This window comes from Geospiza fortis, unplaced genomic scaffold, assembly GCF_000277835.1.
Source record: "Geospiza fortis unplaced genomic scaffold, GeoFor_1.0 scaffold206, whole genome shotgun sequence".
NCBI classification, from domain to species: Eukaryota; Metazoa; Chordata; class Aves; order Passeriformes; family Thraupidae; genus Geospiza; species Geospiza fortis.
The window spans coordinates 7,193,354-7,219,355 of NW_005054311.1; the positions used below are offsets into that span (position 1 = coordinate 7,193,354).

At 38.2% G+C, this 26,002-nt stretch overlaps 1 protein-coding gene across 1 annotated transcript in view; it reads right to left on the bottom strand.

Moving 5' to 3' along the window:
- Positions 1–7,016: 7,016 nt before the first annotated feature.
- The window catches only part of AHRR (aryl-hydrocarbon receptor repressor), a 62,721-nt gene continuing 43,735 nt past the window's right edge, over positions 7,017–26,002 (bottom strand). The window contains exons 4-10 of the mRNA XM_005419336.3: positions 18,162–18,251; positions 16,747–16,876; positions 15,174–15,307; positions 13,623–13,822; positions 11,828–11,946; positions 10,742–10,883; positions 7,017–8,154 (exon numbers count right to left, since the gene is read on the bottom strand). Coding sequence (XP_005419393.1) covers positions 7,041–8,154; positions 10,742–10,883; positions 11,828–11,946; positions 13,623–13,822; positions 15,174–15,307; positions 16,747–16,876; positions 18,162–18,251 — 1,929 coding nt within the window. The 3' untranslated portion in view covers positions 7,017–7,040. The remainder of the gene's footprint in view (positions 8,155–10,741; positions 10,884–11,827; positions 11,947–13,622; positions 13,823–15,173; positions 15,308–16,746; positions 16,877–18,161; positions 18,252–26,002) is intronic.

Below are 26,002 nucleotides of genomic sequence, written 5' to 3' on the forward strand. Positions count from 1 at the left end.
ACTTTTAATACTGGACTGTAAGTGGAGTGTAATGGCAGATTATACCCCTTTGGTGATGATGTTATTGGCACCTGGACATTTCTCTTACAGTCTTTTACAAGGAGTCACATTGAAATGCTTGATTATTATTTGTGGTTCTAATCTCAAAGTCTAAAATGGACTAATTGAAAACACTGCACTGTACATGTTATATAATGCTTCCATACCCTTCTTAATTTAAAAAAAAAATTAAAATTGCAAATTAAAAGTGCAGTTACACAGTGAAAGAATAAACCCATGTAGAAAAAAATGAAAGAAGCTAAAAAGGAGAAAATTAGTTCCTTGATTTTTTGAAAGAGAGACCATATCTAAAGAAAAAAGGATTTGGCATTGCATACGTACTTTGCAGCACTAAACTGTTGGTGGTAGCTGGGGGTTGCTTGGCAGTACAGACTCCTGAAGAGAGGATGTTTCACCAGCAGAGTGACCTTTTCTCTGGTTTTGGGGATACAACTGTTATTAGTGAGTACCTCCATCTTATTAAAGAGTGGGGAGAAATGAGGGATTGCACTTCTGCCTAACACTGTTATTTTGGCAAAACTTTTGAAGTATGCCTAAAGTGGAAATAAAGCTACAGAAAACAGAAAGGACGGAGACCAAAATGTACCATCCAATGCAATCAAAAAGGTGGAAAAGGTAGAGGAGGAAAAGGCAATTGCCTTTAAGGAACAAAGTGTTCTTTGGTTTTGTTAAGAAGGAATTCAGGGATTAGAGGGTGTGAAGAAGAACCCTTTCAGAGGAGGGAAGTTTGTTGACCGTGCAGAGGAGGAATCTTAGCTATAGAGAGAGTAGAAACAAAACTGAATACTGTCATTGAGAACTGAGATAACTTTTGCCTTTTTGAAGTTCTTTCTAGAAAGACAAAAGAATTTGAAAAAACCTACAACAGTTTATGCTTGCCTCTCCTTATTTCACATTTTAAATCATCACAGGGAGGATACATATGGTGCAAAACCCTAAAAAAAGAAAAAAAAAATAAAAAGGAAAGACAAAAAAGAGGTTCAGAAGGGAGAGCTCACACCCTCCTGTGGTGCAAAATGAGGAGGAGCTCTAGACCAGAACTTCACCAGATTTTTTTAAAAATGCCTTTTAATTGCTGAAATACAATTAATAAGATTAGCCAAGCTGATGTTCTTTCTATTGCCTTCTACCTCATCTTTGTTTACCATAATTCTATCAGTACAAATATGAACCTGGAGCTGTCCCTTGAGCTCTGTTGCATCAAGAAATCTTTAAAAACTTAGTAAGAGCATCAGCTGCACAATTACCAGCAGCAAGAGAGTTAATGCTCACACTAAGTTTGCCACAGCTTGGAAAACTAGCCCCAGGAAAGGAACAGGAGCGCTTCATGCCTCCTAGAATGATGTTTTCAGTCTGGTTGAGAAATGCATCTTAGCATTGAAATTACTCAATCCTTGTTTTCAATAAATTATTTTTAGCCTGCAAAGTTACAGAATCAGTTCTACAGAAGAAAAAAGAGGATGTGATGTCAGACCACAGAATTTTTCTGTGGGTGAAGAATTAATGCTGTAGTCACATAATAATTACACCTTGATGGCAATATATCTTTTCCCAAAATTTGTCTTTTTTACTTCCTTCCAGACTACCACTCAAAGAATATCTTTGCCTAAGCACAAGCAAGTGCTTGGATCTCCAGACTTTTGGGTTGTTTGTTTTTTTTTTTAAAGGACTTTGTGTGTTTAGAATATATTTCAGCCTGTCGCTGATGACTTTGTTCAGATGCATTTCTGATAGCACAATAGGGAAATGTAATGACAAGAACGTAATGGCATGAACACGCCAGATGTCCCTGAAACGTGACAAAGATCTGTTTGTCAGGGTGGTAGTACCTATGAACATAAGCTACTGGGTGCAGCCCCTGTGTATGAGTCTCCTTCAGGTGGATGAAAGCCTTGTGACTACATCCTGAGCGTGGTCACCTGCGCAATCTCTTGCTCTCTACATGTTACAGGACCTCTTTCAGTTGTGATGCACAATTTCTCACAGGGCTTGGCTAGATTTAAAAGAAGAAACTCCAAGGAAAGAAACTCCTGTTCTAGTGAGAAATTTCTACAGTCTAGTTTAGGTTTAGGATTTTTGTCTCAGTATGATAAGAAAAGTATCTCCATTTTGAATGCTTACACCCTAAGAGAGTAGAGAGAAACAGAGAAAAAGAGCAGACAGAGAAGACAAGAAAAAATAGAATCTGTCTACAACCCTGTCATTCTGAGGCTGGTTTTCTTGCTTAGGTGGCACTGAAATGAAAGAAAATAAGTGTTTTAATTTTTTTACCCCTACCTAAGGCAATATATCTATTCATACGTAGGGGAAATGATGGCTTTTAACTATTTTAATTAAAACCTAACACCTTGTTATGACAAAATAATGGGTTTCCTGAAATAACTATGGTGGGTGAGGCTGTCCTATTTAAGTTCCAGAATGGCTTCAACAGAAAGAGTTAAGAAGAGCTTATAGGCAGCAGAAGCTGATCTTATCCTTCAGGCTTGTTGCCTCTTAAGTACTGTTAAGCCCTAGGGATTTCCAGAAGAATTGCACATGCCTATCTCAATATCATATCAAAGGATCAGCACTCAAAGTCTTACTGAACTGACTGATGCTCAAATGTCAGACTATCCTATACCTTCCAGAGCAGACTCAGATGTAAGAACTTTCAGAACACATGACTGTTCCAATAAAGGGTGGGAAAACCACAGACTTAAACTTTGCATTAATATGTTACAATCAAAGAGTAGGAAGTTAGTCTTTCCTACGGTGAATTTAGGTACAGTCCCTTAATCTTTCACTTCCTTTGTTAAAACTCCGAACCCGGGATAATTGAAACAAGCTTACCACTCACACAGTGCTGCCCTCACTCAGAACTTTTGAAGCTAAGCTTTACTTTGATATCCAAAGACTTTAACATCAATGTAAATTATTTATAATGTTACCTTCAGTGGAGGTCTGCCCCAGTTTCAGTCACTATATGTAAGCGCAAGAAAATCCACTCTTTTTGCTGTTCAAGCTTACCCCTGGCTCAAATCATGTTGTTTCTCAGTAGAAGTAGTAGCTTTCAATGGTGTTGGACTAGCATTTGTAGGGTGCTCAACAGCTGTGCACTGGCAGCTGAAATCAGGTCACATTCTCAGTAAAGTCAAGACCTCCATCAGCAGCTTTAGCGCTGATAATAGTCTCTGCTCTATGTGGACCAGGTAACATCCCAGGGGGAGACACCTTCTCACAGCTTTTAGAACTGCTCACCTTCCATACCAAAATATACCCTCCCCAAAGATCAGGGAATTCATGCATCCATTCTGTCTCAACCTCTGGAGGGTTTATGGCTGAAGAAGTTTGAATGCTATTATCAGTCAGGCATTTCTTTCAGCCTGAATGCTCCAAGTTCCTATTAGGAAACCATTTGACTAGGCATTTCTTCTACAAGAATAATTTTTTATTGTTGCTACAATAAATGCATTGGAAGGCTCCTAAAATAGACTTTAGGGCTGTGCTGAAGGGGTACAAATACCAGTTCATTAAGGCTAAAAGCTAAACACCAGTGACTGAAAAGATCTTAAACCCCATTTCTCAGTGCTAGTTTTTAGAGTAATACCGAAGCAGCAACAACCACTAAGAAAATGTAACCATCTTAAAGAACTGCTCTGTCTTTCATCCTATTTACTAGTCAGTGCCAGGGGGTCATTAATGTCTGCATGCAAAAAGGGTTTATAAGATTAAATCAGTGGTAATTTAACAGGGTACAATGCAATGTCAGGTTTCAGTACCAACTCAATTTGGGGCACATATCATGGGGAGAGTTTGAAGGCAGATCTATGCCTTAAACACAAATGGCAAGAGATTATTTTAAGCATTTATTTCCTCTGTTCTTTCCAAGTACTTAAAAGGAATTGGTCTTTGTTTACTACCAACAAAGTTTAGCAATTGTCCAAAAAAGAGGATAAACTGCTGATCTCTTCATAAACCCAGTTCTTGGGAGATTGCTGTACTGCGTGTGTGATAATTTAGACTAGAAGGAATTCTACTGATACCACATTTTTTCATGTGAGACCTGAAGTAAGAACTCAGCCACAAATTAAATGGGCCAAAATCAAATGTGATGTGCAGGATAAGTGTGTTTTTCTTGGCTTCAGACTTTATGGAATAATAAGGAAACAAACATGACTGCATTTACACAGCAGGGAGTCAGAAGGTGACATCTCACTTTTGAGTCGCACATTCATCCATCCACCTAGAAGCCCATTACATCTCACGTGTCAGATTGCATTCCCTTACATGCAGAAGCTTCACCTACCTCTATAATATTGATCAAGATGTTTCAAATGTGTCTGGGTTTGTTGGAAACATGAGAAAAATAATTCTAACTGATATGTGCCAGAAAGCCTGAGAGCAGATAGACTTATGTCAACAAAAAAATAATGAATTTTGTAACAGGGAGAACTTTAAAGAGTTTCTGTTGTTAGTATGGATTGCTTCTGCACTCAGAGACCTGGCTAGTACAGTTCTCCCACTGTAGTCACAGCAGGTAGTATTTCTAAGCACAGACAAGGCTTTTGGTGGCACAGTCCTCTACAGAGCTGCACCTGGTGTAACCACTCCCATTGTGCAAAATGGCATCAGCATGTCCAGATGAAGACAATGGGTTTTAGAGTCACACTTCATCAATGCAAATGATGGGAGAAAGTGCAAGGCAGTGTGAAACCCCAGGTACTCTCATTCAGAGGGGTGTGACAGTGATTCCAAGTGTGGAATTAAACAAGCATCTTGTCAGAGGTCATGCAGGTGCATCCTCCACCTGCCCCCAGCCATCGGTTCCCACACTACCCTGTCTCCCCAGCACCTGGTTTCTGCTAGGCAGCTGCACGGGGAGCTGGACTGGAGAAATTGCAGGGCTCATAGCACAACCCTACAGGCAGCTCTGAGGCACAAAGTAGTGTCTGGCACCAGCACAGTTCTCCAGTGCCACTGCTGCATGCCAAGCAAAGGACCATGACAGCAGCTCTGTGAGAGTCTAAAGAACTGCTGCTCGTAATCATGTAGGTAGTGAATCAGTGAGGCAGAGGTTGTGCAGCAACACTGATTGATGGTAGTCTCACTCTGCATGAGGAACAAGTTTGCTTGCCCACAAGTATTTTTGCAGTTTGTCTTGTGTTTATGTGAAGTGGACAGTGGTGTACTGGAGAGCAGTGTGAATTCCACCACTGTGGTCTCACTTCAGAACAGGGTCTGATATTGCATTGCAACCACTGGCAGGAGTATTAGAGCAAGGATATCAAGACTGTCTCAAACAATAGGCAGCACATGGCCAACAGGGAGCTGATGTACCTCGGACGCAAAAAAGGAAACATTCTCATGGCTTGGATATGGTCAGCTGGACTATGACAGATTTAACCCAAGATACAGTAAGATATTGTTGCCCCTCTTTACTGTCCAGTGCGCCGCGTTTCATAACACAGTTCATAAGCACTAACATGTAGAGAATTAATATCTTTACACCTGCCAACTCTAATGTACAGGCAGCAAATTCTATCAGAAGAAATGGTCAATCTTCTTGGAGAAGAGCAGCCTCCCAGGTACAGAACCATTGCACTACCTGAAAACTTCACTTTTCCCACATATTTAAAGCATTTGGGAGAATTTTGCACCACTCATCTGGCATGTAAAGTCATGCCCTTTGTGACTGACAGATAAAGGAAGACATAATTATTTATAACATTTTGAAAAAGAAGACATTCATTACAGGGCTTCTTTCAAAAAGCATATATACATACATCTAAGCTTTTTTTTTTAATGATGTTGTTGTTATATAGGTGAAGTTGATATAAAGTTGAAATAGTGCAATTTTAAAACAAAAATTAGTGCAGGAGTCAAACTACAACAATAACAAAACCCAAAATATAACTTAATTTTTTTTGCTGTTGTGGAAACGCATTACTGTCTGGGTTCAAAGAAAAGTATACACTGTGTTTTCAAAAGCACTAAAGTGCACTGAAATGCTTTTGAAAGGTATACATCTACCGCTCAGTGAGATTAAGGGTTTCTTTTGGGATTGAAACTAGGATGTTTTTGAAAATAATCTTAGTGTGGGATTTGGTTTTGATGTAGGGTGACGATATCTAACAAGCTGCTATCAGTCAAAAAATACTATCAAGTAAAAAAGTGCATTTCCTTTGTTGATGTTACAAGTAACAGCAAGGAAAATAATCAGAGAAATACTTTGTTCTCACATATACTTAACAGCATTTTGTAACTCACAGGTAGAAGTAGACTACATCCCATTGTTCAGTCTTTCAGCAGCAACACGAAAGGCTGATGGCAATGAAATGGAAAAATATGGATTCTAAAAGAATAATACTATCAAGAAACTTAGGAGTAACTTTACTTTGAAGTAAAAAAAACTCTAATTCACTTATGCAAGTTGTTGTTTTTACTTACGAGGTCCTTTTAAATTAAGAAGTTGTGTTGGGAAGCCCTTTCCTTTTGCCATTAATTTAATGCTGGGATGAAGGAATAGCTGATCCTTCTTATAAGAGTAGAAAAATAATTATAAATCAAAAACTCTTATGGTAAACTGACCACACTGAAAACCATAAATATTTTTGATTTGCACAGAGGCATCACATCAGCTTGAGAAAAACGAACAGAACAAAGGAAACAGAAATAGTAGACTTTGCTAATGAACTGTAGACAAGAGAAGAAAGGTGATAAGGAAAAATGATCAGGTATACCTGTGCAGCAAGTAATGATTATTTTTCTGTGCCTGAGGTTTTAGCTTTCTTTTCTCTTTCCAAAGATCACTAAAAGAAGGACAGTAGCAGGGGGTAGGCTGTGTGTACCTGTGTCTGTTTCTTTTCACACACAGATGCACACACACACACTCTCAAAATCTTTCCACTGGCTTTTGATTTTAGTAAGTCATTTAACTCAACTGGAAGAGAATCTACAACTTCTTGCTTTTAACATTATAAATATTTCAAATGTTATAAAATCTATTGCAAAAATGTACATTCAGTGGTTTTATGAGGCACAGGACCTGCTAAGGTATTTTCAGGGAAGCTTGCGTGTACTCTGTTCTGTCCACTGCTGGACAACGGTGGAGAATCCAGGGGCTCACGCTTGATCGCTTGAACCAAGCAGGGGTTTTTAAATTCACATGGCATTTTGAACACCTCATTAATCTGCTCTTTCTCCTCCCCTGGGCTGGGACTGTAGAAGTGGCCATAGCAAGCTGTGTGTGCCAGGTCGGGCATGCTTTCCAAACACACAGAGGAGTTCTGAGGGCAAAAGGGGGGCACCTCCTTGTTCCGTGAGCCCTTGCCAGCTCTGTTCAAGTTCAGGTTGTTGGGATGATTTGCTACGATGCATTGCCAGTTATGGGGTGTGTAAAGGCAGTGCCTTGGCTTCTGACAAGGCAAGGCTGGCTGGCAGAGGTCTGGCTCTGTTTTGAGGTGCACTCTGCTGGGATAGCTGGGCCCCTGCTTCCTCAGCGAGCCGCTCTCATCCAGCCAGGCTCGGCTCTGCAGGTAGTTATCAGCAATGTTTTCAGAGTCAGAGTCGTATTCCGTTTTGATAGGCATCTCCAAGGGAGTGGCTGTTTCATAGAGAGACTCTGAGGATGTGAATGGTCTCTGTAGTTTCCCATGGTCTGTGGCATAGCTCTCTGCACAGCGCTGTGGGAGCCCCGAGTAGGACTGGCCATTTTCTGCATTCCCCCAGTGGGAAGGACAAGTTGATGCCAGATTTAAGAAATTTTGGTCTCTGTTGTAGAATGATCCAGTTCTCCGGTTTGGACAGGTGTTCATTCTCTGGTTCATAGAACAAGAACTGGAGTTTCTTAAAGTCCAGCTACTGTTTGTGGTGCAGTTGTTTTGAATGCCTAAAACTGATGTGTTAGAACTGAGAGGTTCTTCTTGCATAAAACACTCACCGTTAGTATGAGGCTCAAACTTCACTTTTACATTATCTTGTTCATTCTTCACTGCTGCCCAGTTAAGATGCTTCCATTGGCCCAGAGTTTCAATGGCACTGTTATAGGAAAGCCCCTCCAAGTTTCCTTTCAAACTGGCAAAACCACTTAGTATCTTCAGTTGTTCATCTTCTTCCCTTTCAATAACAGTAGAAAAAGAAGTCAGGTCAATTAGAGGTTTCTAAATTGCTGTTTTCTGGGATACAGAGTGGCTCAACATGCATTACAAGCCCTATATTGTGCTCAATACGGGACTCTCACACTCTTGTGCACATAATCTTTGCATTTGCTTAAGAGAACAAAAGAGTGTCCCTGCATCTGGGTGTCAATGTGTATGCACAGCTAATTTCTGAGGCATTGCTTCATTTGAATTAATGCATTGTTCTTCCATTTCAGGCATACAGTTCAATAAAGAACCTAAAAATTGTAGTACTATACACTAATTCTTACGCTTTTGTTCTTCCCTTAAAATATATCTACATAATATTTGTGTGTAGAAAATTCTAGAGATAAAATACAAGTAGTATCTTAAATGAGATATATTTTGTTAACAAAGAGTTATTTGGACACATAAGAGCTTTCTGATCAGAGTGATTTGAGAGACAACCATGGGGGTCTTACATTTCAAGAACACAGCTGAGAGGAAATAAAATGCCCAAATTAAATAACCAAATAGTTACAGATGTTCATATTGGGTGTATGTTTGTTTTATATGTCTAACTTAATTTATGCTGCCTTTTGTTTTCTAAGATGGCCAGTGAATTAATTTTCCATGACCTCCAGCTGAAGTACTCAATTTCAATTAAAGAAGAACACTGACAGAGAGTGTTGCCTGAGCACTTCCATGCCCAAAGCAGCTGTTTTCAGAACTGGGGTCCAAATCCTGAGGTTTAGGTCTTGAGTTCACTAATATGCTGATTCCTGACTCTGGGGGATCAGTGCCACGAAACCAACTCATGCCCCTCCAAGCAAGAAGCAGACATCTCAGTAGGAAACTGCGTATGAAAACCTGAAGAGCTACTGAGGGGTTTAGAAGGCTTTTTCTTCGTTCACAAGAGAACTTTTTCCTTGAGTATTGAATCAGTGTGCAAGAAAAGGATTTTCCAGTAGAGGGAGTCTGTGTTGTTACAAAGAGAGAACGTCCCACTGTAATGATGTACACCATGAAAGAAGACTATTTCCTCCCACTCTTTTTTTTTTTTTGAGGCATTAAATATTTTCAGTCCTCTGCTAAATATTCTTATTTTTATTATTGACCATATTGAGATGCAAATGGTCTGATAAAAGTTTGCTGCAAATCATGATTCTCAGGAAATGGTCAGATTGGGAAGCAGAGGACTGAACAAAATGCAATAGTAAAAAAAATCTTAAACCCCAAAATTAATACGTTTACAGTGAAAATAGTATCCAGTGAAAATTCTCCAAAAGAATTATAGTATCCAGTGAAAATTCTCCAAAAGAATCTATGTTTCCTGGAAGACAGCATACATTTTAACAACAACAACAAAAAAAAGTTGCAGCAAATACCAAATCTATTGCAGACTCAGACAGAACTGAATATAATCACTAAGGCCAACTCTTGTTATACTTCAGTCTGTGCGAACTATCAAGCATAAAGGAAGGATTTTAATCTCTCTGAGAGCAAAAATGTAGCTAAATAAACATGATTAATTACACAAAAACAAATTGGAAGTAGAGAAACTAGTAAAAGAAACAGCCCCTTTTAATCTGCTTCTTAATAGAAATTCATTCCCTGATGCAGCAAGATAATGTTTGTGTCATCCCAGTAAAGGTAAAAAGTTCCAGCATCCTCAGGTGAGAGCTCCCCTGCTATTCATGTGGATCTTGGGAGATACACCCCCTGCAGGGAATATCTACTCTGGAAGTGCAAAAACTTTTTTTATTTCTTCCACCTGCAAGGCATTTTGAAGGAAAATATCTGGGATAACAGCCACACTTTTAACACTAGGCCAGATGGTGGCTATGTAAAACTCCTGGCCCTGCTCTCTGAGTCCACTCTCTTATCTCTTCCCTCAGACCAGCTTGAAGAGGTACTTCAACAGGGCCCACAGGAACTGGAACACACAGTCCCATGGGGGAAGGATGCAAAGCCCACTTGAGAGGAAAGGGTAAAACTCATCCAAAAACTCCTCTCTGAATGCAAATCTGTGAGATTAGTTTACTGTGAGATTAATTATTCCACGACTGAGCCTACAGGCAACTAGATGTATCGGTCTACAAGCATACAATGAATATGAGTACCGTTCCTTAGATTATGTTGCACATAAACAACTGAAAACATGAGCTCAACTGTCTTACATGAAGGAAAAAAAAAGCTTAACATAGTCAAATGCTGATAAGCAGAAAAACTAGGACACTAGATTTTCAGCTGCAAAGGTTTTGTTTTAAACCCAAAATATATGTATTTTTTGTTCAAGAAGGACAAATATTAATAATGAAGTAGTTTATTTCTGTGTTAATGTATATGCATACTCAACTTCAGAAGAAAAGAAGGCTGAAGACAGAAAATAAATATTGTTTAGGATTGTAACTGCCATTTCATATGTTCCAAGACAGAAATAGATTTCTGTATCATAAGGAAACTAAATTCTTCTCATTCATCTCTTCTCTTAGGTCACTACAGCCCTTTGAAATATTTCATACAAAAAGAATGCATTCATTTTCCTATTTTTTTTTCTTTTTGGTACTGGAAAATATACTTACTTTAACATTTGCTGTTGGGCAAGAACATATTCTGAACAACCACTTCGATACAGAAGTTGAGTGTTAGCTTGAACCCAGACCCAGTGATCTTCATTTGTTTGTACTTTGACTAGAGAAATGCCATTTTCTCCATTATTCTTTGCTATATAATTTAAAAGAAAATAGATTTTAATACAAGCAGTATTAAGTATTTTTTGTTAGCTAAACTGCAAACGTTCAAAGATTTCTTTGTTTCCCTAGAAGCATCAGCATAGGAAAGAACAATCTAAAATATGTCACAAAATGAAGCAAATTACATCTTAAAACTAAAATTTAAAAACTCTAGTAAGGCACTTAAACTGTAACCAAGGATTTTATGGTAATAGTCATTCCTGCTAATATTTTCCTCTCAGTAGTAGTACCCACAAAAAATGTTCATGAAAAATTGAGCTATAAGAGAGGAATGATTTTAAAGACATTAAAGATTTCCAGCAGATATGACAGAAGGATGAGTACAAGTCTGCTCAAGAAGTTGCCCAGTGGTGTAGACTTACCAACAAAATTTTATCCATTGTAAAATCTGTAATAGAGCCTAGACTCTCATAATTTTTCCACAGCCAAACATTGAAAAAGCATGAGTCAAAGCTGTGGGCACATCATGAGTTTTAAAGACAATGCATTCTAATTTTCCTCTGTTTTCTGATCTTTGGGGAAAACTAACATTTGTAACATATCTTCCAGTTTTCATCAAAGAGGAATAGATATTATTATTAATTATCAGGATTTTCACATAAGCTTATTAAATTCAGTGCTGCCACTTTTAGGCAAGCATACATTGAGTATTCTTTTACTACCATTTATTTACTATTTACTATTTACCATGATTGTTTATTTCTCTGTAAATTTTCTACCCCCTCTGAAATCACAGACTTATTCTACATTATCTTTTGAGGTGGACATTTTTTTTGTATTTTTTAAAAGAAGAGGTGTTAGGGAGAAGAAGAAAGACAGCACTGGGACCAAAACCTGAGAAACTTATCAGGAGAAAATAAAAGACAAGGTTCTTTTTCCATAAACTGTATATAATCTAGAAGTACTTAGCAGTACCTTTGATTTGGTTTTCAGCAATCTGTAATGCATTAGTGAAGGCAGCACCTTCATGGTGATTGTTTCTTCCATATAATTCTGTTGCTTCACAAAGTCCTGAACTGCCTTTTGAACTGGAGCTGTAAAGGGGAGAAAATGTGGCAAATTCCTTGTCAGTGAATGAAAACACAGACTCTAGAATCACAGACTCTAAAAGATAGGATTTTCAAGCTGGTGGCCATTAGCAAAGGCGTTTGGTTTAAGTATATAGTAACTAGCACTAAATAATTATCTTTTTCCTGCATCATTTGGTTGCTCCAGCTAGTGTGTGCATGGAGTTCTGTATTCAATTAAGAGGAATAGTTATGTTTAGGAATATTCTGTTCATGACTTACTATATGTGGAAAAATAAATTTCATCTGGAATTGAGACAAATGCTGTGTATATTCTGCTCTTCCTATTCAAGTTACGTTCGAGGTACGTACATCACAGAGACCAGCAATGCATTTAAGAGCTGGCATTACTTCAATTTGCAATAAACACCATATGATTTGAATGTGTTTCTTCCAATCTTTAGTTGAAAATGCTTGAATCAGGGCTTTAAAAGGGTGCACTACCTGTAATACTGAATTACAAATGCTTCCCTGCATTAAGACCCTTGAAAAAAAAAGACTGTGTAAATCTGCCCACCATCCTTGGCTACCATGCTTCAGGCCTGAACCAAAGGAAACATTGAAGATAAATGGTTGCTTCATTCTTGTCAGATCCTTGGCCAATGTCCAGTCAGGTAGTAAAGCACTTCTCTGTTAGAAGCTCAGTTCTGATCATCAGTTAATTTCACCTGGGCCACTGGAAAAACTGGCAAGCAGAAATGACTTTCCAACTCTATTCCAAAAGTCTGCATAGGCCATTATATCAGACTTCCAGCAATTTAGTTCTTCTCAGAAGGATGTATGTACTAGAACCACAATAGACATCTGGATAGTGAATCCACACACACACAAGCATAATCTAATTAAAAGCCAAATTATGGTACTGACAGTGATACTGATGAGCATTTTGCTTCACAGTAATAGAACTCATTACTGTTAGGTTACATTTAAGCAAAAAAGAGAAAATACGATCCTAGCCCCAAATGTCAACAAATTCTCCCATAGAAGAGTAACAAAAATAAGTGTTAGGAAGGAGATGAGTCTGAACACAATCTGTCCTGATCTTTTGTGATTGCTACCAAATGATCACCCCCAAGCCATTTAGTGCATTGTAAATTTACATGTTCATAAAACTTCTGTTGAAAGACAAATGCATACACCAAATACAACTCATTAGACTCTTTGTGAACACAACCCCCCCACACACACATTCGGCTTTCTGAAGTCTTCCTTTTCCTTTGTTTGTTACCAAAATGCCCAAGTCGAAATAATTGTGTTAGCAGAAGATATTGAAATTAGAAAGCTCACAGAAAAAACACTTTTTCTTTCCCACTTTTACAGCTTGCTTACTGCATTGGTAACTTTTGAAGGTTAGAAAGATATCCTAATGTTCCATTCCTAATATAAAATTTTGTATATTGAAATAAATTACTTAACAGGTATTATAAATAAAGTACAATATATTGCATCATCTTGCATTCTATTATGCTATAGTATAGTAATTGCATTGTATTTATTTTGTATTCAATAGTAAATCCAGATAAATTATTCACTTTTCTAAGAAAGAGTTTTAAAATGGAGAGATATTTAACGTAATTTGTGGTTTTTACATGCTTAATAGCCCATAATCTTCACTAAATGCCGAAAGATTAATTTGTAAATACTTTGTGTTCGCTGCTGCTGCATCGTCAGCTTTGTGTTTTGCTCTCACAAGCAGGCTTTTCATCTTCATCTCTGTCACAGAAGGGAGCAGAAGTGGTACCACTATGCAGAATAAGGACAGCTGAGGTGGCAATACTGTTCCTGATGAGGACTTCTTCCTTTGTCCAAAGAGGAACTTTAGTTTGCCTTGGAACTGCATTGTCTGGTATAAAAAAAAACAAAAACAAAAATCCCCCACAAAAAAAAAAAAGCAAGGAAAAAAAAGAAAGAAAAACCCAACAACTTAAGCATTTAGTGTATAAACATTTAAAATACTAATACAACCTATAGACCGTGTCATTTACCACCAAATCCAGTTTTGAATCCGCGATTAAAACTATGAATTTCATTTTCTTCATATAATCTAAACCATGCCATTTCAGACACAGGGTGGGTGGAGGTACTATCAACAGTAAGATGAGACTTTTGGGGCTGGTTGAGAGTTTTTACTCAGCAGTAGAGGTTCTGTGTTATGTTCTGTTTGCCAAAACGGGCCATGTACATTGGTGCAAACACTGAGTTGTTTCCTCTGTACCCCACTGAAGCTGGAACCATTATTTTTCCATGCTCTGTTCTCTCCAGAAAGACGGTTTTTTAGTTTCGTTCCTCTTATTCTGCACTTTCTCTGGGAAGTATACAGACTGGCTCAACCCAAGGGCTGTGCAGATCGGTACAAAGGAAAAAAATAGGCTCAGGATAGCCACATAGAGAGTGCACAGCTTGGAAGGAGCCGTCCATCCCTGCCTCAAACGTCTGTGTAGTCAGAAGGCAGGGTTCAAGTCAATAGCAAGCTGCTGCCTCTCAGTGAAAAAATTAACTACCAAAAAATGCCCAGTGAAAAATCAGCCTGTTTGAGTTAGGCATTTTCCAGAGCTAAGAGATTAAAGCAGGGGTGCCGAAATGATGGCTGTTGAGACCCACAGCTTCCCAGCTAATGAGCATCTGAGACAGGACTTGCATTTCCCAGTCTCATGCTAGTAGTTTCATTCTCTTTGCACGTGCTGGAGTTTCCCCTAAGTAGAAACAGCATTGGTCTTTACTACGGAAATGGAGAAGTGATTTCTAGAAATGAACTGCTCCTAGTATGGAGCATGCAAGAGACTTTCTAATTCTGGGGTTTATTATTAAAGGATTCTTTACAAAAGGAATAAACAGATGACTATTTTTCCTTCTCCTTAAAGCAAATACTTTGGGCTTAAATGTTAATTGTTGAAATTCAGACTTGCCACCCTTGTGATACACCCAGTACAAATTGAGGACAGATATTGTCAAAAACAGCTGAAAACATAAAATTTTTTAAAGTCTTTCCGTTTCAAATATTACAACTTTCTTTTCTCCCATCATTGTTTACACATATTAATAATTATCCTAGGTGTTTCTTGTTAGTGCACAGCAAAAGAAAAGTGTATCCTGTCCATGGATTGAAACAGTTCTTATGTTGAAGAATTTTTCATATCAAGTAATTAAAGTCTACTATGTCATGTCTACAGTGATCTAAGTGAAGTTGTACTTACAAGGAATCCAGAAGTACTGTCCAACAAGCAGCGAACTCGACAGATGAAACAGCGAGTTAAAAAGGAAGAATAATCTGTTGTCATGCTGTCATTCTCTTGTGCTTTGAACAATTTACTGAGAATATATTCTTCCCCTAGGAACGACAGTGGAGGCAACATATATCAGATCACACTACGAAATAATGAAAATGTTCTGTAGCCAATTGAGGAAGCTGTTACGGAAATTGCTAAAAATTGCTTTATGGATGGGCGAATATTCAATGGTGTCATGTATGGATACATCTGCACATGCTCTAACAAAAGAAAAATAAAAGCTCTGCAATGGGATTCGGGTGAGTTTCTTTAGAAATTTGGACTTTATTTCCCGAGTTTTTGTGATTTTTTAATGATGCAAGACAGGGTAACAGATGTTGCTGGTTTTGAGATCAGAGATCACAGAAAATGCATTAGACAGGAGAACAAAATAAGGAAAAATGATAATCCTAGGAAATAAAACAGAACAAAAAAAAGGACAGCAGATTTTTAGCTAATGTTCAGGCGTTGCACCTCCTTGATTTTTTTGTACAATTGCAGGTTTTTGAAATATTTCCCAAAAGACACAAGTATTAATACAAAACTATGAACTAGAGACCTGAAATTTTTCACAATATACATTAGGATGAAAATTCCAATTATTTATAAATTTTATAGTTTGAAATAGTAATGCATGTTGTTTTGCTTGTTTCCTGCATACTTCTGACAAAATCTTGCAAAGCTCCTCAGATATTTATAAGACTCTTGTAAAACTCAGGAACTGTTTTTCAGGAAATGCAAGAAATTCCACCAAAGTTTCATGACTGTGTTCCTGAGGATTTCGTAGAGGTTGCTGAAGGATTTCTTGCAAGTTTCTCCCCGCTCACCTGGTGACTATACTTCCCAATTTATTTCCTCAATTACTACCTCACCTTCTGGTGAAATGCATAGATTTCACTGGGATAAATAATACTTTATAAGGTTAACAATCTCAACCTGATTGTAAGTTCTGTAGTTGTGATTTCATCTTAATATCCCATGTAGGAGAAACTTTGAGGGCAGGCATCCAATTGCCATCCTAGGGAAGTAAAGCCTCAGAGGAAAAGATGTATTGCTAAACCTATTTGTTCTTCAGAAGGCTCCTTTCTACATCATTTTGCATGGGAAAACAAATGGCAGAAAGTGATGCTTCCATGGTGATCCTGTACAGATACCTTTTGCATCAATGAGAGGACTATTGATGTCCTGATCCATTGCCAACAAAATTTTGGCAGTATTAAGAACTGATGCTGCTCATTCTGAGCGTGTAAGAATACACGTAGGTGCATTAGAGAAAAGCAAAGGAAACAACTTTGTGGCACCAGTGGCTTAAGCACTCTGCCTTATAAACGCCCAGAATCAGGAAGAAATGTCATCTCTGAGACAATAACGTAAATAAATGGCCACTATTCATCTTTCCGGTAAAGAATCTTACTAGGGATGGTGAAACAGGCATAGGTGGAGTGCAATTCTACCTCTGTACAGTGGTGCCTATGTTTCCAACCAACATGCACAATCCCACCTGTTTCTGACTGTAGTTGCTGTCCCGACAACATCTGGGGAGGATTCATGGCCCAGTGCAGTTGTCTGCAGAAATCCTGGCGGTCATCCACGTGGATGTAATCGTAGATGTTTTGGTGCATTACATCAGTCTGAAACAATTACAACAAGGAATGGTTAATTAGTAACTGTAGAGGGGCAGCCACTTATCTTTAGATTGATAGTTTGTTTAAAATAATGGCAGGTGTAGGACACCCTCAGAGCAGCTTTAATAAGGAAAGTTGTTTCAAAGACCCCTACTTCTCAACATCTGCTTTTTCCCTTCACATCCTAAGATGATTCTTTCTATTCTCAACTCTTTTGTGCATATGCAAATGTGACTAATAAACATCCAAGTGGCAAGTGATGACTAGTGGCATCCCCCAGGGATTTATGCTGGGACAAACCCTCTTTAATTTTTTGACTAAGGAATCACAGGATAGAATGCACGCTCAGCAGGTTTGCAGAGGGTACCTCCCTTAGCTGGGGAGGGCAAGGCAGCTCCTTGGTGGGCTGTAAAAATAGGCTGAGAGGAACCTCAGCAAGTTCAGCAAGGGCAAATTTCTCTGCTTATCTTGGGTACCCCATGAAAAGAAAGAGATTAGAATACCAAAATGAGCCCAGGAGAGTGCTACCAAGACACTTAAGAGAGCTGGAGCACATCCAGGAGAGAAGAACAGGGTTTGCTCAACCTTTGGAAGGGAAAATCACAGAAAGAATGTAGTGCTGTCTACATCAACCAAATGAGCAGGGGAAGAGAAGACAAAGGCTGACTCTTCTCAGAAATGAGAGGGCAAGAAGCAACAGACACAAGTGGCAACATGGGAAGCTGGGAATTAATAATAAGTGAAAAAAATTACAGTCTTGGTGGCTCAACACTGGAACACATCTTCCAGAGGGGTCACAGAAACTCAAAACTTGATCAGTCCTGCATCAACCTGCCCTAGCTCGATTTGCTTTGAGCAGGAGGTTGGTCTAGGTGGCCTCCAGAGGTCCTTTCCAACTGTGTGATTCTGTTATTCTGTGACTTTAGAATATACTTATTTCACATAGCCAGCCAGCCTAGAAAAGCAGCATCTTATATTGAAATTGAAAAGAAACCTCTAGCTAAATCTTAGTTTTATAATGGATCATGTTTCTGCTAACGAATGCTTTATAACAGGAAATTGCAAGAAATAAATCTTCACCTGTCAGATTGACAAAAAAAATTAGTATGAGATGGCATAGTAAAATAACTTTATTTCAGTAAGTGTATGTCTAATCAGCAGTCACAGGTATGCAACATACAGTGCTGCATTTACAAATAATAGCAGAAGTTATAATATTGACAATATATGTATTGACAAGTCAATACAATGTCGGTGACTGGGTATTCTAAGTAATTCTGAATATATTTACCTGATGAAACCCTAGATAGTCCACAATTGTTGATGATGCATAGAATATCATTCCATCTGCACTCACCACCAAGGCAAAACCATTCAGTGACTGAAAAAGGAAAATAAAATATGTTAAAAGATAATCAGAAGATAAAGAATAAAATTGGTATCAATGTAATCAATTTAAGAATATTGTAGGAAAGAAAAAATTCATTCTGCAAAAACTTGGACACTAAATTCTTTCCTACCATGAAAAATGAGTAACAACCTGAAACATGCTTTCTTTCTTTTCTAAAAAAGTTAAAATTTTTAATTACAGTATAACAACTGTATTACATTACTAGTTTATTGTCTTCCTAATGGTCTGCATAATTATATTTGCTCATTAATTCATAGAATTAAAAGTTTAATAGCAAGTGTCAACTACTTTGTTTTTCCTTTTAATTTAAAACTGCACATTCTATAATAATTGCTTTGAATATATATGCATTAATACATTTAATATAATAACATCCAAAGGGAAAATTAAATACATGTGCTGTTCTAAGCATGACACTAAAGCTGGATCTGAATTTTTTTGTATGGCTTTTTTCTTAAGCTGCTATAAAAATACAAACATAACATAATTGCATAAATGCAATGAATATAAAAAGTCAGTCCCCATGAATATAAAAAGTCAGTCCCCAGCTGCATGAGGACTGACTAATTCTGCCTCTCCTCCCCTGATAAAAGTTTGGTAACATTTCTTTACTCCAGCAGGCTTGCACTCCAAGGCAGTCTAGATCCTTTCATGTGGTGGTGTTGAGGTCTTTGAGATTACAGTTCAAATAGCTGTGGCTGAAATACTGCTATATTATTATTATTATCCTTGCTTCACCTTACTCTCAATGTGCCTATTAATCCGGAGTTAATCCTGAAACACAGTGAGGACAGATTTTCAATTGCTCAGTAACCAGATACACTGACATATTCTTGTGAGCTTGGTTCTCTTTTGGGTTCCTAAATAAGGACCAGATTTCCAAGACTGCTTGCAAGCTGTTCCCACTGTGACAATGGTGGGCAGAAATTCAAGAGTTCAGTGCACAATAGACTGACCTCCTCAGAAGGTTTGGCTCCCATCATAAATGTGGAGCACCTTTGGAAATGTGGCCCCGTGGGACCACACTTGGACAGAGGCTCTGTGCCTTGAAGAACCTGTGAAACAATGACTTGAGAAAAGTAGTGGAGAGCCTTCAATGGCCATAGCAGCAAGTGATTCAATCAGGTCAACACTAGCCATAAGTCAATGCTAACAGTCAATGGCAAATCTTGTTTTGCTCCAGGTCAGCTCCATAGGTGCAGATGCTTTGCAGAATAAGAGTGATCTCTGCCTAGTTGTGCCTGTGTTGAATACTAATTATCCTTGTCAACTCTTCAAGTACAAGAACTTGCTCAACTGGCGCTATTTCCTGCTCTAAAAAAATTCCCAAATTTGTCCCAGCACCTCACCAACCAGAAGATGGTGTGTCAAGATTTCTGCATCTTCACATCTGCACCTCTCACTGCACTGAGAGGGACCTCCATGGATGATATCTGTCATATACATTTCCAACATCAAATGGAGACAAGAAAGGATTTTTGGCATCCTGTCTCTTTGGACTTGTCTTCGTAACAATGAAACCATCAGTGATGTGATGTTAGGAATTTTATTACTTTTCGAACATCTGGCAGGACTTTTAATTTGGATAGACTAAAATTTTCCATAAAGATAACTGCAGAACACTTAAGGGAGATCCCTTTTTTCTGTGCCTCTTACCAGGCATATCCTGAAAGACCTCAAGTCCTGCCCATGAAACAGGACCAGGTAGAAGTTAAGAACATTTAAAAAATGAAAGAAATGTGCTTAATTAAATAAAAGTTCTTAAGCTATGCAAAGTGATACACCAAGCCCTACCTCTATTGTTTAGGTTTCAAAGACCACAAGATCTGAATTTTATCAAAGAATCCTACATATTATCATGCTGAACCTTTTTAAAATGTACCGTCCAATTGTCCTGCAGGCAAGCTGGAGTTTTTCAGCCCCTGTAGGAATATCTGCCTTTGTCAAGGATTTCTTGTATGAATCAAGAGATAAATTCTTCTGTTCAAAAATTAGTCTTACATATTCTTTAGGCCTAGACACGTACATAAGAGACCAGTCTCTACCCTTAAAATGTAACACCCGATCCCCCACAGTGGAAAGCAGGAAGGTTTTTCTTTACACATCTTTTTCCACAGAGCTAGAGTCAGGCTGAACTAGGTGCATGAGTTTCTAAAAATTGGAAAGGGAAATGGGACCATGTGTATTTCCAGGGATTCAGATCAGTGTACTGGCAGCTACATCTATGAGGTTGAAGTAGGCATTAAGAAAGAGGTGGGAGGGAGGAAGAGGGAAGAAGAAGTGGAGGAAAATTCAAGGAGCCATGTGTTTAGGTTAAGCCAGAAGCAAGTGTGGATTTGCAGCATGTATGTAAATGAAGAGTTTTCCAAACTTCCCCTGCTTTGTTTTTGGTTTGTTCTCAAAATGCTGGTGTCCTCTCCTGAGGTTATATCTCTTCAATAAGCACCCCCTGGTTTTCACTACCCCAACTGCACACATAAGATTCTTTGCCCTGCAAGCAGGGAAATCAAAATCCACTTTGGTGCAAAAACAACTTTTATGGAACCACATGACTAAGTTGAGGATTAACACAAATTCCATGTCTGTAAATTAATTTTAGCTGGGAAACCTGCTGCTTCAGACACATTAAAAAAAGACAAGCTGCATATCAAGCAAAACTATACACCAGTGAGTCTCATCCATGCCTGCAAACTCTTCTGCTTTCTCAGTATTACCCTAAACTGTAGTTCAGTGGGAAAACAGACATCTGTAACACAGAAGACTCAAAAGAGTCAGAGCTGGGCTGGGATTTATACTTTTCTTATCTACTTACCAGAGGTGGGGATAAGGAGGAGGGTGTTTGTTAGCACCTTACCCACCCTGAGTGGGTAATGGGAATTGCAAATCAGTAGGGAAATACCTTTTCCAACCTCTCAGATAAATCTCTCAGGTACCAAATACAACTCCATACTGAAATCCTTTACAGTAACACTGCATAGAGGTTTTTCCATTTTTCTGGCCAGAAGCCTAGTGACTTGTTAGACTGAGTAGGAGAGACAGCTTCAGTCCACAAGAACGAGTGAAAACTATTCCCAGCTTTTTTGTTCTAAGTTACCACATCTCACATTAAACATCACAGCAAAGTATATGGCTCCACTTATGATTTTTAAACATTCTCCGTTACTGAAATAAAATCCTCAGCAATAGCTTTCTCCCATTGCCAGTGAAGAGGAGGTGTGCTGTGTCAGAACCACAGCAGCCATGTGCCTGGGAAATGGATAACCTGGGGAGATGAAATAGGAAAGAGCACGTGGACCAGCCTCATACCTGTGCAGTTTGCACTCCTTATGAAACACACGTTTGCCCAGAACACTGAGGGGACAGCACAGAGAAGTAAAGGCAGATCTTCTTATTCCACTTTAATCCTCTCAGCAGAAATCATGGACAGCCTAAATGAGGCTGTGGTATTTAGAGGGGGAAATAATCAAACTCCACAACTCAGTGCTGGTGGTATTTGTTTTGTGTACAACAAGCATGTTTCAATCAGTACAGTCCACTTGCAAACTAAAATTATTTTGCAATATTGCAAGTTCTTACACATGCACACAAAGAAACAAACACGCAAAACTATTAGGATGGACCTTAAAACTTCTACAACAAAAAACAACTAACTTCAAATCTGCAAAAGTACATGGTTTTAAACTGCCATTTGGTAAACCATATGGATTCAATGACAGATGGAATTTCTAATCCAGGATAATAGCTGAAACATGTGAGACAGACTTAAGTATGTATTGTGAACATTTGTTTGTTTGTATTTGGCTTTTTAAAAACACTTACATGAGTTTTCTACATTGTACTTAAAAAATGAAATCACGTGGGACTTTTTTCCCAAATGAAAAAAAAGAGAGCTTGGCACCAGATAGGGGCTTGTGTTCTTTTGAAAAAAACATGTACATCTAATTATGTACTCACGAAAAGCTGCACCTGCTACTGAAACAAAAAAACAATTAATCTGTCAGTTCAAAGAAAGTATGATATTATTCTGGTGCCTGCTGTAGCTGTGAGATGAAAGTTATCAGTTCCTTCCATTAAGAAGTTTTGAAACTTCATTAGTCAAGAGATTCTCTTTGGGAATGAAGGCAAGTATTTTGAGGAAGATAGGACTTCCTTTGGCAAGATCCTTTATATATCCTGATTTTTTTTTTCCTGGTCTCATAGCAGAAAATCAGCCAGAAAATACTTCAAAGATATTTTGGTCAAGGTCATGGCATAGTAAAAATAAGGAGGAGGAAAAAAAAACGAGAGAGAATGAGTTCCAATGCACATTTCTCTTATTACTCTTCCTTGAAATAAAGGAAAATTCACTAGCATTAGGTCTCCAGAGACCACGTTACTATGGCTACCAAAGTACAACAGTCAAGGCCTGCAGCCATGCCTTGCTTTGAACAGATTTTCGAGTCACGCAACTTGGGTACTAAATTTCCAGAGTCAGTTGGCTCACAGTTTATCTGGAACAGCTTCATTTAATAGTAGATCACTGGGTTTTTGCATCCTATGTGGGATGGGGCCATTTTCTGGTGATCTAAATAAGCAGCTATTTAAAAACTCTGGAAATTTTATACTTGTTCATGTCTTATGAATATTAGGAGGAAATGTAGACAGTTAATTGTGTCTTCTGTCTTAAACTGCATTGTTTAGTGAATCAGTATTTCTTTCCGCTGGTGTTTTTAGGACTCGTAGTTGCCCTTCTCAAAAATCCCTCTGAACCCCTGAGGTTCTCTGGTTCTCTTTATATAACAAAAAAAAAAAATAACTCTTACAGAACCCTGAAGTAAAAAATAGCATAAAAGACTATTCAGAAATACCATATCTGGTGACATCAGAATATGGCCTTTGCTCAACAAGTACAGTATCTCTTAGCCCTCTGGACTATCTATCTAAACAGCAACTTCAAAAGGAGTATTTCTGTGAGTAAGCACTATTTCGTGCAAAGGAGAGTGGCAGAATTGTTTTAGCATTCAGTTTTGATCAAGGGTTTGCGTGTACAGATTAAATTTCAGGCAAAAGAAACAAAACAGAAGACAAATTTCCATCATTTGAGCCAGCAAAGGAAGTAGTAGCTGAAGTCTAAGTCTACAGACATGGAGTTATATGGGAAGCCTTTCAGAGAGAAAGTGCTCAATCTGATACCCTGGTTTTCAAAGACAGCAGAAATGTTTCATTTCGAATACAAGGAAAGATGCATATATTGACCCTTATGTTCCTTTCACTACTCCTGTCACCCCAAATAAAACAAAGTTCATGTTCCTGTCTGTGTCCTTGACGCTGGATATCACTTCAGGCTTCTTTCAGTATGGAAATTCAGCATCTAGTGCTGCACTACCAAGGTTAACATTTTCAAAAATCATTCACAATGCCAGACAGATTTGAGCCCTGGCCCTCCCATTTACTGTCAGAGGGAACAGCTGGGCCATCTGAAAGGCCCAAATGCTTGTGAATCATTCAGCTGGTGAAATTTCTCATTATTCCATTTTTCAATATCCCATCACTTCCACGAAGGAATTAGGGAAACCTTGGAGATCCTTGTTTATATATGTGTCTTCAGCCTAACAAGGGAGCTGGAACGCTGGGGCTCGTCAGGAGGCAGCAGCCGAAAGCAACCTCCTGGAAATCAGCTAGGAAAATGTAAGTCACTGGGCTCCGGTAATTGTGAGCTATAAACTTTCAAGAAAACATAGTAGTTCCCTGGAGGGTGAGATTGCAATGTGTGCACACATGTAAACACATTTTAAACCATGGTGATGTTCTTTTATATGCTTGATATGTAATAAGTATTGCACACAAGCAAGAACAACTTTGCCTTTGAAGTTGTTTTGAATGCACAATGCAGAACTGTAAATGCAGTTTTTCTTCCATTATACATTCCTTCCAAACTGAGCTTTTGTAACAAAGCTTGCTTAGTCTGTGTCGAGTCCTTGGGACAGGGCCTCTCTTTGTTAACATATACAAGAATTTCTGGTCCCCAATTAACCTGGTGCCTCAAAACCAACTACTCTGCCCAAGATGGGGCTAGGAAACAAGGGCTGAAACATCAGTTGACTTTGTTTGTGTAGAAAGTTGATGTGGTGCATACTAGAAAGAGATGCATCTCCATTAAATCTTGTTTGTTCCACAAGTACTAGGCACTGGAAAAAAGAATACAGACCATGCTTCCAGAGAGGAGCAGTACTGATGACTAGTAGCTTAGGGAAGTCTTTGTTGATGCAGAAGTGAATTCACTGACCACTTCAGTACAAATTTGTTATATGGCATGCTTTACCATTTAGGATTTCATATGGGAAGCAGGAATATGAATGCTACCTGAGGTTAATTGATGGTATACAAGTACTGAAGACTACTTAAAATAATATAAAGAAGAATATTTTAATTATTAATTCTAAAATTGTTGGGGCAAAGCACATTTTATTTATTAATACATAGCTAGAGGTATGATGTTTGCTAGATAGTGAGTAAGTGGATGAGTAACATGTCATTTACCTTAGCAATTATCATGAAGGGATATTAAATTACAACGTAATAATTATATCTATTTCTTTAGCCTCCTCATTCATCATGATGTCGAATTTAAAATAGTGCTCTACTAGTAATGGAACCCTCCTGTCAATGCTCTTTCACAAATACTATACCCTGGACTACACTTGGAAATAGAAACCATCTTTATATTGATTCATGCAGTTCCTCATTTCACTTCCTCAAAAGCAGATGTTGTATTCACAGATGGAAGCAAAGCTGGGGCAATATCGTATCTTCAGTGCAAGTTCAGCTCTTCGTCCTTTCTGAATTCTGCAGCTGCTCTGAGCTTTTCAGTCTTCTCTTCAACAATTTCAATATAGAAAATGCAAGCCTGATTAATTCCATTTGAGAAGACTCAAAATGAAGCATTAATTGCTCACTACTCTGCACTTGTAATAACAAACTTAGTTAGGTAGACTTTGAAATAACAAATGTAGTAAGATTAGGCATTATCTTTCACAGAAACAAGTTACTGAAAAGAGTCTCAAATAATATTTATCCAACATGTTGGACAATTAGACATATGTAAGTACCAAATGTCTGGATTTTTTTCAGTGTTATTTACATGTAAGTGCATCAAGTCCTGAATAGAGGAAGCCGTCATAATATTCCATCCACAGCTGACTTTTATTTGTACTTGCAAACTGTTAATGAGGATGAATGGCAGACATCTCTTTCTGCAAGGAATCAAAACCTAAAAGAGACAATGTTGCAGCCTATATACTGAAAACAGAATGTTATGTCCTAATTTCACAGCACTCTTTTTCTGTGTATTTAGCACTATATATCACATTTTCTAAAGTGAAACTCTTTCAGCGGGTGGGGAGAAGAGCAAGACAATCTGTATTTCACATTCTGTTTGATAATATATGCTAAACCAGCCTTTTAAAACATGATTTCAGGTCAATAGAATTTTCAGGGAGAATGGCATCCCTGAAATTGACTCTGGGAACAGTTTTACTTTGCAGGTTACTATCTTATGCATGTTTTGTAAGCTGTAAGTGTCCTGTATCAAACACACCCTATCCCATTCTGACAGCAGAGATGAATCCTGCTATAAAGGCATTGTGCTGACCCAGAGAGGCAGGCAACACTTTCTCTAATCGAGATATTAAGTAGATGGCAGTGGATCATATGGAGAGGGATAATGATAGAAAGTTAGAGAC